The sequence below is a fragment of the Schistocerca nitens genome, chromosome 3 (genome assembly GCF_023898315.1).
Source record: "Schistocerca nitens isolate TAMUIC-IGC-003100 chromosome 3, iqSchNite1.1, whole genome shotgun sequence".
In the NCBI taxonomy this organism is placed as follows: Eukaryota; Metazoa; Arthropoda; class Insecta; order Orthoptera; family Acrididae; genus Schistocerca; species Schistocerca nitens.
The window spans coordinates 513893135-513906800 of NC_064616.1; the positions used below are offsets into that span (position 1 = coordinate 513893135).

At 45.1% G+C, this 13666-nt stretch overlaps 1 protein-coding gene across 1 annotated transcript in view; it reads left to right on the forward strand.

Moving 5' to 3' along the window:
• The window catches only part of LOC126248434 (carbohydrate sulfotransferase 5-like), a 335138-nt gene that overhangs the window by 11954 nt on the left and 309518 nt on the right, over window positions 1-13666 (forward strand). Inside the window, exon 2 of the mRNA XM_049949410.1 lies at window positions 7655-7772. Within this exon, the coding sequence (XP_049805367.1) occupies window positions 7744-7772 (29 nt within the window). The 5' untranslated portion in view covers window positions 7655-7743. The remainder of the gene's footprint in view (window positions 1-7654; window positions 7773-13666) is intronic.

Genomic DNA, 13666 nt, shown 5'->3' on the forward strand with positions numbered 1-13666 from the left:
GCAGTTATTGACGCAGTGTTGCTTGTATGTTACGACTGACAACTCTACGCAAACGCCGCTGCTCTCGGTCGTTAAGTGAAGGTCATCGGCATTGCGTTGTCAGTGGTGATAGTAATGGCTGCAACTTGGTATTCTCGGCACACTCTTGACACTGTGGATCTTGGAATATTGAATTCTCTAACGATATCCGAAATGAAATGTCCCATATGTCTAGCTCCAACTGCCATTCCATCTACATCTACATGGATACTCCGCAGATCACATTTAAGTGCCTGGCAGAGGGTTCATCGAACCACCTTCACAGTTGTCTATAATTCCCATCTCCGTACAGTCTTTTAATTCTCGTCGTGCAACCATAAAATCGTCGGAAACCTTTCCATATGAATCACCTGAGTAAAAATGACAGGTCCGCCAATGCACTGCCCTTTTATGCCATTTGTACGCGATACCACCGCCATGTGTGCATGTGTATATCGCCATTCTGTGACCTTTGTCACTTCAGTGTATATTATTGAAAATCATTTTAATGTTGCAAGAAGAGTGTTGTACACACAACGAAGTTATGTAGCACATGAAACGTAGTGATAGCGTACGTAGACCGTATGAAAGAGCACCATGACCAATATTCTCTTACTGTTGCTCCCCACTATGAAGAGACACCCGTTGTATAGGAAAAATTAAGCTCATCTTTGCCTGTGACTTTCGAAGGTTATAGTAAGGACGAAGCACGAGACAAACCCAAGGGAAAAGTTAGTCCAATTTCGGATAGGTTCTGGATACTTTCGGTCACGCCTTGCCTGTGTTGTGTGTGTGTGTGTGTGTGTGTGTGTGAGAGAGAGAGAGAGAGAGAGAGAGAGAGAGAGAGAGAGAGAGAGAGAGACGGGGGGGGGAGGGGGGTGGTGTTCACATAAGTTAGGAAGACGCAGCTTCTTTAACAGTTCTCAATGGATACATTTGTCTTCTGCAGCGGGTGTCCCACTTGTGCCAGCGCCCAACAATGCATCGCAAGCAGCCATGTGGAAGTTATTTTAATTCTACGGGCCGAAACCGTACCTAGGGCCACCTTCGTCTGTTATCCTAAAAAATGAAATTCGTTTGCGATATGTCTGCGAATCTTGTAAACTTTGATCTATGTGTTTTCGAAATTTAGCTCAGTGTTTGGTCTTTGACGTTACGATGGGAACCAGCCCAGAATTAGTCTCGACTCGACAAATGAACCAGAAAACCTGTAGATTACATCCCGCTGGTTGTTGTAGCAAACCATATAAATCTAATCCGGCGCGCATGTCTCTTCAGAAAGAGTGCAGCAATTTCCTGTCCTGTCAGTGTCCGTTGTGTGCCTGCATTCCATCTATAATCATATAATTTTCGACGTGTCATTAAACAGTTATACCGTCCGTCTTCTTTGTGTATGGCAATGAAATACCCCAGTGATCCAGTCCACCACACACATTTGTTCTATGCGTATGCACATGCATATTTTATGCATTTCGAAAAGAGGCGAGCCGCAAGGGCAACCATAACTTTAAGGTAAGCGAGGGGAAATTTAGAATGTTGTATACTTGGAATTAGCTTCAGATCTTTCTCACCTTTATTCTAATCTGTGTTTCACCACGCACTGTAAGTAATAAGCTGATGAAGACGCTTGTGTGCCTATGTGAAAAACGGTAGGTGATTAGTGTCTTCATTGACTTTGTTTGTATTGTAAGACTGTACACTGAAGGCACAGTGAGGAACCTGTTGTACTGAAAAACAAGGAGAGGCATTTACAATTAGAAGAAACGTATTCACATTTCCGAATATGATTAGACATGATCTGCACAATTTGTTAGTGGTACATAAAAATTTGTGCCGGACCGGGACTCGAACCTGGTTTTTCCACTCTACGCGAGCGGCCGTCTTAAGCACTTTTTTTCACGTCCCTGGACAGAAAATAGAAACTACAAAAAAATCTCTACTTGCCACCGCCACTTGTGTCCTAAAAAAAGGAAAATAAATAAATAAAATAAAATATAATGCACCTCTTCAGGCGTTAGCGCCTATCTACGCCTATCCCAAAACAACTAACCTATTACTACAGGGGTGTAGGAAAGAAAGAAAGTAGGGGGCAAGAACATAGAATGTAGCGATGAAAACGAAAGTAGTTGTGTAAGGGCTTTTGTTTTTTTAGTTTTTTGCATTTTTGTTTTTGCGTTTTTTGTATGTGTATTTTTATTTCCTTCTATTTATTTATTTGTTTTTATTTTATTATTTTTTTATTCTTCTTATTTATTAATTTTTTTTATTATTTTACTCTATGTACCAGAATTCCAGGAGTCGCTAGCGCCTTCCGATTGGCGGAACATCCAAACGTGTCTTCTCTAAATTTTAATGGAGACTCCGTTTGTAGTGTGTTCAGAACATCATGTCAGCAAAAAAGCATCAGCATCTCATGGCTTGGACGTTCCAACTGGAAGGCAGGTCATGATAGGCGCTCCGTAGAAAATTGGAAAGAACTGCTTTTATCTGGGGTTGCGAACAATTGCACACTGTCGATCGTTAAGGTACGTCCAATAGCCTAGTTCTGATTTCTCATCGGGGCCAAAAAGGTAGCGGACCGTATGACCGCGTATCCCATCCACAGCGTTAGTTTTTGTTGCGGGGTAATGAATAACATCCGGGAATAAAAGCGTCAGGAAAGTCGTCTGAGCAGGTGTCTGTCGGGTAAGGAAAGCCAAGATACTCTGGGCGAGCTTTCAGACGTCAGACGACGGACCACATGAGAATCGATAAGCGTCTGTGTCCTCCACACCAGAGAGAAAACAGAGGGGTGTGTCAGCGAGGCGGATGCGGTGCAAACGAAACTGGTTGATCTGTTTGCCATTGACGGTGATATACCAGGTGAACTGAACGCTGGTGTCGAGATAACCAGCATGCACCACTTTCCACACACGACGCCATATGATCTTAAGAAACTTGTGTTCGATGGGGTTGGGGGTGCGATACATTTGTAATGTGTCGTGTACAGCCTTTGTCTGGAGTATACGTGGAAGGGGTAAGGAGTGCAGGATGTAACTTAATTCAAGAAAGAAGTGCCGACGGCGATATAAGGGGGGGGGGGGGGGTGGAATGTCTGATAACATCACTGAGGTTGACATGGAGACTGGCGCGTATTCATGCAAAAGCAGTCCGGTCAGGCTCGTCGGGCAGCGACGCCAGACTTTCTGTTGGGAGCTAACAAAAAGTGCCGTAACTCTGTCTGGCACAGCCTGCCGAAGTGGCCGTGCGGTTCTAGGCGCTGCAGTCTGGAACTGCGAGACCGCTACGGTCGCAGGTTCAAATCCTGCCTCGGGCATGGATGTGTGTGATGTTCTTAGGTTAGTTAGGTTTAACTAGTTCTCAGTTCTAGGGGACTAATGACCTGAGAAGTTGAGTCCCATAGTGCTCAGAGCCATTTGAACCATTTGTCTGGCACAAAGAATAAGCCCACTCCACCACGCTCCAGCGGAGGGCAAGGGAGTAATATTGAACTTTAAATAACATCCCAGTACAGACAAAGGATCCCATCGCCATCAACATACGACGCGCGAGGGTAATCGGAACCGGGAACACTTGTGCCACATGGGGGATGCGTGATGCGTGGTAAAAATTCACGTATTGCGCACGCTGTACAATGTCGAGGGATCTAAGGCGGTGGTCCATAAGGCCAGCCCTGATAGTTTGGAGGAGATCTCTACTCAACCACGGAGGTCATTCATAAAATCAATGCCCAAACAGCGGACACTAGTGGCCACACTTAGAGGAGCGACATATCTCTCAGGTAGACGCTCACCAATGAGCAGAACCTTCGATTTGGAAATGCTAAGAGAACTGCCCGATTCTTCCCCATACGTCGTCACCCAAGTCCGAGCCGCGCGAACATCGTCTTCATTGCGGAGGTAGAGGACTAGATCGTCAGCATAGGCAGTACAACAGAAGCGGTGCCCATGTAATGTCATGCTGACCAGGCGTTGGCGAAGCCCCTCGAGTAGGGACCAAAGCATACAGTATCGTGGAAAGTGGGCAACCCTGTCGGACAGAGCGCTCGATCGCTAGAGGTGCAGTGAGGCGACCATTACAGAATATTCTTGAAGTCACCCCGCTCAAGAGCTGCATTACCACTGTTACTATACGGGCCGGGAAACCCATGTGTTGGAGAACCGATTTCAGAAAGGTATGGTCGACACGGTCGAATGCCTGACTGAAGTCAAGCGATGCTACTGCGCCAGGTAAATGTTGCGACCACGCGAGCGCGATCATGTCCTTGTAACGGTAAAGGGCCTTATGGATGTTGTTGTCACCGCCCAGCGAAATCTGATCAAGGGAGGTGATGTATCTTGCTGCCTTATTGAGTCGTGAGGCCAACAATCGGGTAAAAATTTTCATGTCACTGTTGATTAGAGTGATGGTCCAGTAATCATAGATCCGTGATCGCCCATGTGGCTTAGGGACCAGGATAATGACCCCATCAAGGAAGGTGGCTGGGATCGTCGTCGTGGGTGACATCAATTCACGACAGATGGACGTCCAAGTCGGTATCAAAAGATAACTACAACACTTGTAAAATTCGAGGGGGAGGCCGTCAGGTCCAGGGGACTTGGCAGCTCCCACTTTGATAGCATCTAGGACTTCATCGAAGGTCACTTGTTCCTGAAGTTCTTGAGCCACATCCTCAGGCCTGGTGTTGACAGTCAGTGCAGCTACCTCCTCAATTAAGGTCGAGGGATGTGGGACGGCAGCGTACAGCCGGCGGAAATGAGAATAGAAAGCGTGACCAATAGGGCATCGCGTAGTGTATCGTCATCCTTCCACATCGGCGAGGTCGTAGATGAGAGCTCCACGACGACGACGGCGTTCTGTGAGGAGGTGGTGCATCGATGGCGTTTCGTGAGGCATATGGTCACGGGTGCAGGATCTGACAAGGGTCCCTTCCAACCGTCGTCGCACGAGTGAAGTGATCTACGCTTTACCACGATGCGCTATCGTCTGACGGACAGGAGAGAATGCCCTGAAAGTGCAGTCACGAAGCACTGCTTAATAAAAGTCCATGGTGCTCGCTTGCCAAGCTTTGATGTCTTTTCCATATCCCATCAGTGCAGGATAGCCACCAGGATAAATTGGATGTGTATGCGGGGCGACGTCGACGAGAGAGGGCCCGCGCATCCTTAACGATCCGTCGTCATTCAGGGTCAGTCAGGTGGTAAAAGTCTAATTTCCACAGGCCGCGGCTGTGCCACATCTGTTGGCGGACGAGGACGACATTGCCAATGTAGGCGTCGTGGTCAGAGAAAGCCAAAGGCCATACTTCAGCATGTAGAGTGTTGGCAGCAAGGAATATGTGAGTTATATACGGTCGAGGTGACTGGACGAATGCGCCGTATAGTATGTGAAACCTGCAAGGGTGCCATGAACCTTTGTCCATGTGTCAACAAGCTGAAGTCTGTCGATAATGACGGAGAGGGCCGCACACAGGAATGACGTGGAAGTTGGTCAGCAGGCCCTTATGTGGAGTTGAAATCACCACCGAGGACCATTTCATCCAGGAGACCCTCATAAAGCGGCGTTACTTCATCAGCAAAGAAAGTGTGTCGGTGAAGACGTCGACTGGAGCCGGACGGCGCATATACATTGAGGATGCGGACGCTGAACAGCGTGAGAGTCATGCCTCTAGCATTAGGAAGGCACACTACATCTTTAGCAGGGAGTCCAGAACCGAGGAGGAAGGCGACTCCACTACCGTTGTCAGAAGCATGGGAGATTGTGCTGTGTATCAGTGGGGGCGTTGAAATTAACGACGATCACTTCTTGGAGGAGGGCAATGTCGACATCAGCAGCATAAATGGTCACTCCGAACATTGTCAGTTCGTGGGAAGCCCGAATGGTAACCAGATTCATCGTCGCGATGCGGTAGTGTTGTGGGCGTGCTCCCACCATTGGCACAGATGTTCTGGCAGAGATGTCCGGCTGGCGTGTAACATCCGACGCAGTCACTGTAGCCGCAGTCACTTGGTGGAAGGTGGGTCAGGCACCTCAAAGGGGCACTGACTGACGGGAGGGCCACCATCGCGATCTGCTTCAACGTCGACATCACCAGCCCAGGAGACTGGAATAGGTGACAAGCTACTGTCGCACTCATCGAGGGCGAGTTGTGGTGACGTTGCTGTAGCGGGGTCCAGAGACTCTCCCTCCATGGAATCCATCGTTGTTGGGTGGGAGAACACTGTCTTGTATCCACTCCACTGCCTGTGATGCCACATGAAGAAGTGTGTCGTCGGATGGAGTTTGACTTCGCTTCTTCCGTTTTCGGGGCGACCTCTGCTTTCGGAGGTGCTGTTCTGTATCAGAATGTGGACGTTCAATGTCCGAGGTCGCGCCCGTCTGAAGAAAAGCAAGGTAGGCACCGCACTCACATCGATGTCCGTCGCAGCGGACAGACTGGTCATCGAGCTCTGGAGAGTTAGTGGTGTTGTAGCCATCGGAAGAGATGGTGCCGGTGAGGCCGTGGCAGCACCGTTATTTCCAGTGGGAAGTGCCGGGGGTGGGGGAGAGAACAGGAGCTTCCTGAAGTGACGCATCGGGGCTGCGTACGGCTGTGGCGTAGCTGTCTGGTAAAGAAATGACCGTCGCATTGGGAGCTTCGTCACCGGTCGGGACCTGGAGTAAACGTTGGCAACCGGCACACATCCGCGGCTGGCCATGATACTTTACGATGGCTCGCACGCCACCAATCAGCAGATAGGATGGTACATGTTTGGAGAGTTAGATTTTGATTTGGCGTACACCATTCAACACGTGGTATGTCGTGAACGTCTGCCACTTTTCTGCAATGTGTCCAGCAACATTGCCGTAGGGTCGGAAAGCTTCGCGACCACGTCTTGTGGCACTTCGAAGGGGAGCTCAAAACCCGAATTGTTCGAAGACCGTAACCAGCGGGATCTACCGTTAGCTCTCGAATATGCCCATCAGAATGCTTGAACTTGAGTCCATGTGCGTGTTGTCGAACTACCTTAGCGCATGCTTCCTCCGTAGTCATCTTAATATAAACTATACTGGCAGTGATAGAGAAGTTAATACTTATCACTTCCTAGGGGTCCAGACGTAACTCTTCGCGAATGAATTGTTCAGTTTCATAGGCGCGTGGTCCAGCATGTTCGGCTTGGAATGTTACTTTAAGTGTCGCTCGGCATTAACAGTGCGCCATGAGGTGCAGTAGTAATGGACGCTACACAACACGAAATACCGCGACGCGGAAGTAAACAACTGCGGTGCGCTGTCCGGCGCGTGGAGCCGGTCCGTACGCGACAACTGCCTAAAGCAGACTGTACTTCGGCTATCTGAACACGCCTCCTGGATCGACCCAAATCTCCACATGTTACCATGTGTCCACGTCCTGCACTTCCACAGTTGCCATGATTCCCGCACAGAGAGAGACTTATTTATTATTGTCGCGACCTGTTTAGACATGTAACACTATTTTGCAGCGTCTGTGTTTTTACGGTGTACTGTGCTGTGTCCTTCAGACATGCGTTCATCTACCATTCCATGCACATACGCTGGTAGCCTGGAAAGTGGGGAGGCTATAAAAACACTTATCCTTAGATTTTTTGCTGATGTCTTTTTTTTTCCTTTGTTTCAGGTGAGTAGAGTCTGCCACGGGTTACGAAGTGTGGTTGTATGAAACCCAAGTAGCTTGGCGCCCCGTTACGAAACTTATTTTGCCCACAAATGAGGTCAACTGCTTGCTTCCAAATTTGGTGAGTTTTGTAATCTATTGTTACATTTATTTCAAGATTTTAAACATGGCTGCAGCAGCAACTGTTAAAATTCTTCAGAATAAAGGATGACAGCCAGAAACAGTTGCAGGATAGAATTTTTTTATTAAAACTCTTGACCACGGTTTCGGTACATATAAACATACCTTCATCAGAAGTAAAACTTCTAAAATTACATCATGCCGTGGAGAATAATAAAATAATTATGCCAAAGGCGTCGTCAGTTCATAGGCGAAGCAACGATGTTAAACTGTTCGCTATGATCTTGTGCCCATTACACATGTCGTATAAATGGAGATGTTTTAAATTACTGACGACGCCTTTGGCATAATTATTTTATTATTCTCCACGGCATGATGTAATTTTAGAAGTTTTACTTCTGATGAAGGTATGTTTATATGTACCGAAACCGTGGTCAAGAGTTTTAATAAAAAAATTCTATCCTGCAACTGTTTCTGGCTGTCATCCTTTATTCTGTTACATTTATCATATCTATTTATGGTCTGAACATTTCGCAGATGTATAGAGCTATGGGATGTTCATCTTTAGCTAAGTAGACGAAAATCTTAAAAACACAGACACTATTCGTTGACAGCTACTATAGGGGTAAGTGTCTTTAGAGACTAGATTAATATAGCATATTTCGTCTTACTGATCGCAGTAAATTCTAGAAATAACTCTGAAATTAGAAGTCTTAACATAAAAACTTCTGTTAAATTTATATATACATTTTTTTATAATAAAGAATGCTGCTTTCTTCGTGCTGAATCGTGAACACTTAACGCAGACGCTTTTCGCCTTTTGGTTAGAAGACATCGTCTGTGTATTTTCTGACACATTTGTAATTTTAGGCTTTACCAAACGTTGGTTATAGATGTAAAACATTCATTATGAAGCTGAAACAGTTCATGTCTTTGTTTGTACGTAAAATTAAGTGGTACTTGTAGCCAGTTTTCTTTTTACATATCCGTACGACTTCCCTGATTTTCCTACCTGTGTCCACAGGTTGAGAATCGAATTTCACTGTAGAGAATTTGCCGCGTATCCACATTGAATTTGCCTGATTTTCCTTTCAGTGAGATTTTTCTACGTGTTCAGTATCATTAATTTTATCGTCAATTCAGGGAACATGTAGTGAAAATGACATTCTTAGCTGAAGATCACATCAGGACAGATACAAAGAAAACTGACTGTGAGAACTTTTCCGTTTTGTGTAATAATCACGAATCGATTAACGCGGCGCTTCCGCCGGGGGTTCGAGTCCTCCCTCGGGCATGGGTGTGTGTGTTGTCCTTAGCGCAAGTTAGTTTAAAGTAGTGTGTAAGTCTACGGACCGATCACCTCAGTAATTTGGTCCCTTAGCAATTCACACACATTTGAACATTTTGAGTAATAATCAAGACGCGAAGTGTTTAAAATGCGTCATTATTTTAGCGATACCAATAATTGTGTAATATTTCAGGAATCTGACTGAAGGCGCCTTTTGAATCAGAAAATGTCTATGTTAAAATATGTACATTGTAGCACGCAAGGAGCAGTTTTGTTTATTACCAAAGATTATACAACATTACTGACATTTTCTATGTTAGGAATTCTAGCTTTAAAGCTATTTCTGGAATGTACTTCGGTTAGGAGCCGCAAAATATCTAAGAAGACACTTACGTCTTGTGAGAGACGTTACTGTGTAGTAGCTGCGAACGTGAATCAGAATTAAAAATATAAACGTTACAGTGCTAAAGAGGCAGATTTGTCCATTGTAAAGGAACACAAAATTTTTATAGCTCGTGCGGAAAATGGCCATACCAACCAGCTTGGCATTAAGTTATTTTAAAAGATTCGCCGTCGGTATTACTGGCAATAACACTTCTTACAAGGGAACCTCCCCATCGCACCCCCCTCAGATTTAGTTATAAGTTGGCACAGTGGATAGGCCTTGAAAAACTGAACACTGATCGATCGAGAAAACAGGAAGAAGTTGTGTGGAACTATGAAAAAATAAGCAAAATATACAAACTGAGTAGTCCATGTGCAAGATATGCAATATCACGGAAATTGCGAGCTCAGGAGCGCCGTGGTCCCGTGGTTAGCGTAACGAGCTCCGGAATGAGAGGTCCTTGGTTCAAGTCTTCCCTCGAGTGAAAAATTTAACTTTTTGTTTTCAGTTTATGTGACAAACTCTTATGTTTTCATCACTTTTTTGGGAGTGATTATCACATCCACAAGAAAACCTAAATCGGGCAAGGTAGAAGAATCATTTTACCCATTCGCCAAGTGTACTAGTTAGGTGGGTCGACAACATATTCCTGTCATGTGACGCACATGCTGTCACCAGTGTCGTATAGAATATATCAGACGTGTTTTCCTATGGAGGAATCGGTTGACCTATGACCTTCCGATCAAATGTTTTCGGTTCCCATTGGAGAGGCACGTCCTTTCGTCAACTAATCGCACGGTTTTGCGGTGCGGTCGCAAAATACAGACACTAAACTTATTGCAGTGAACAGAGACTTCAATGAACGAACGGACAGATCATAACTTTGCGAAAATAAAATTTTCAGTCGAGGGTAGATTTGAACCAAAGACATCTCCTTCTGCAGCTGCTCACGCTAACCACGGGACCACGGCGCTCCTGAGCTCACATTTTCCTTAATATTGCCTATCTTAAGCATGAACTACTCAGTATGTATATTTTGTTTATTTTTTCATAGTTCCACAGAACTTCTTCCTGTTTTCTCGACTGATCTGTGTTCAGTTTTTCAAGGCCTATCCACTGTGCCAACTTATAACTAAATCTGAGGGGGGTGCGATGGGGATGTTCCCTTGTTAGTAAATATCTAAATTCTGATTTGCATATCTGTGCCACTGGTCTGACTCAGTAGATGTGTAGCCAGCAATTCTTGTGGCACAGGAATGACTGAGCTTCTACCCTTTGTCGTGCCAAACAGTATTCCTTGGTAAGAAGATTGTAAACACGGTTCCTCAGCTTCTATAGGACAAAACTGATTTTACTATCAAAAACAGTGTTGATCACAATTTATTTATTACGGTGACCGTTTTCGACCACTACTGGTGGTCATCTTCAGACCAGTGAGTAAGAACCTCCTCCTGCTGGAAAATCATCACTAGTAGTGATTCTCCAGCAGAAGGAGGTTCTTACTCACTGGTCTGAAGATGACCACAGTAGTGGTCGTAACCGGTCACCGTAATAAATAAATTGTGATCAACACTGTTTTTGATAGTAAATATTTGTAACACATTGATAACTGATCACTCCCATAATGTATTCAAAAGTAACAAAAAAGGAGTTACCTGAAGGAGATGTAATGGATGTGGTCTCGAAAGCCAACACTAACGTTCGAGATGCTGTGTGCTGAACTCATGTCCCCCGATACCGCCAGCCAACAACTCCTTCGGCAGAGGTTCGGTGAGCTGTCATCGCGTGCCCCCGGGTCTAATAGCGAACTACTTTGGTTTCTTTTGTTCTGCTAAAATGTTGGTATTACCTTACAGACATAGGCTTTGTTTCCACAGTCGACTCACAAACATCGCGAATATGTGACGAAAACGAATGGGAGAAAAAGCCTCCTAGAAATCTTGATGTCAATTCAGACGACAAAGAAGCTATAACTTGAGGAAAGCCATTTGTTTATTCTTGACAGCTGTTGCAATTATCTGACATGAAAATAACTATGTCTACTAGTGACTGGCATTGGGGTTCTGGCGCAGGCAGCGAAAAATGAGAGTAAACCAAATGCTGTTGAGATCGGAAGACAACACGAGCTGGTCAAATGTGAGTAGTCTGTTCGTGGCATACACTTCTGTGGCGTAAATCAATTACTTGATCTACTTTTTTTCCTGTGTTAAATTTGCATTCTCTCATCTCTGTTGGCGTGGCTCTGTACAGTTCTCTTTCTCGAAAGTATCTTTGGGTTGTATATTGTTTTACAACTCACTGTTTGTAGTAACGGACACGAACAAGGACCTTAATTTGATAGTAATCGGTATGGCCTTGAGGTGTAATACTGAACTACAAGCAGTTACACGGTTACTGGCGCCACAAAAAAATTATGAAAAGCTTATTACCACTAAGGCAACGGCCTTGCCGCAGTGGCTACACCGGTTCCCGTGAGATCACCGAAGTTAAGCGCTGTCGGGCGTGGCCGGCGCTTGGATGGGTCACCATCCCGCCGCCACGTGCTGTTGCCATTTTTCGGGGTGCACTCAGCCTCGTGATGCCAATTGAGGAGCTACTCGACCGATTAGTAGCGGCTTCGGTCAAAGAATACCGTCCTAACGGTCGGGAGTGCGGTGTGCTGACCACACGCCCCTCCTTATCCGCATCCTCCTCGGAAGATGACACGGCGGCCGGACGGTCCCGGAAGGGCCACTTGTGGCCTAAAGACGGAGCTTTTTTTTTTTTTTTTTTATTACCACTAAGGTAACTTCCATAAACCATGCGACATTCGGTTCGGAGTAAGACCGTAAGTCGTCTCGCTTGCCATTGCCCGCACGCCAGTCGCAACTTATGATCCACGTTCCTGTCAGCAATAAAACTACGTTCAGAGGTATCTTGCTTATTATCGTCACACATGTGAAAGTTCTAGGCTGCAGAGCTTAGACTAGTGTCTTTCCTACTCATTCAGATCCTTCGAGTGTTCCCCTCACTAGTTCCAAAATGCAGGTACTGTCGAGAACAGCAACGGCACTCACCAGTACGCAGACCGTTTCACCACTCCGTGCCTCATTTTATGCGAATGCGGACAAAAAAATGACTGCCCTCTGCTGTTGGCTGTCATTGTAACCTCTCGTGGAAATAATGTGTTCAGCTTGAAATTTTTGCGTAGCTAGGTTGACATGCAGCTAAACGAAGGTAATACCAGTATCAGTGAAACAATCAGATCCTCGACGCTACAGTGTTTGCTTATTTTAAGAAACACTGCTCATGATTATCTTAGAAGAAAAGTAGCCGAGATACAAACGTTAAGAATGGTGATGTCCCACAAAAATATCATTGTGTAAGGCTCTGCAGGATCAACCCGCAATGCGACTGCAGTAGCAATAGCCGCCTTCAGCAGACGTAAACATCAGTAACTTCTGTGCTATCGGGCAAAATTATCTAAAAATGTTGCAGAATGCGTCTTGAACAGTTGATGAGACAACAAACTCGCAAGGAAACGTAATACGAATTCTAGTAACAAACGTCGTCAAACCTTTCCATTCACTGAATACTTAGATACAAATCAGCCATCATAGATTGTTACAGTTTCATAGATCGCTAGAATTAAACTAAAAATTAAGAAAAACAAGAAGATATTTCTGCTTAACGAGGGCGTCAATAAAATGATCAAAATCTAACTAAACAACCAATAGTAAACATTGAGTTTTGTTGAGAAGTATGAGGAGAATATGTGGCACAAATTGAGAATTATTTAAGGACACGTGCTTACACGCTGCCGCCTTAGAAGATATTAAGGGATGCAAAGGTCTTATAATTTCCTGACGATATTACAGGGATATACTATGAAAACAGAAGTACCGCTTAGCAAATTATGTGAAAGAGAAAAATTGCTGACAAACATCAACTGAACAAAGTCAAAACAAGCGTAAAGGAATGTATGCAGGAAATGATCAGTGAATTTGAAAGCAAGGTTTTAACTACCGAGTTGCTACCAAACGTTAAGACAGTTTTGGATCCACTTAACATCGGTCAGTCATCTGTCCAGATGCTCGGTGGTCATGATGGCATCGCAATGGCAGATGACAAAAAGCTTGACATTATATACATATTTTTATGAACAAAACGCTTATGATTTAACTGTGTAACTGATTTCAGGGAATTACGCCTTCTTCAGATGAAGATGGGCAAACTCGGCCAA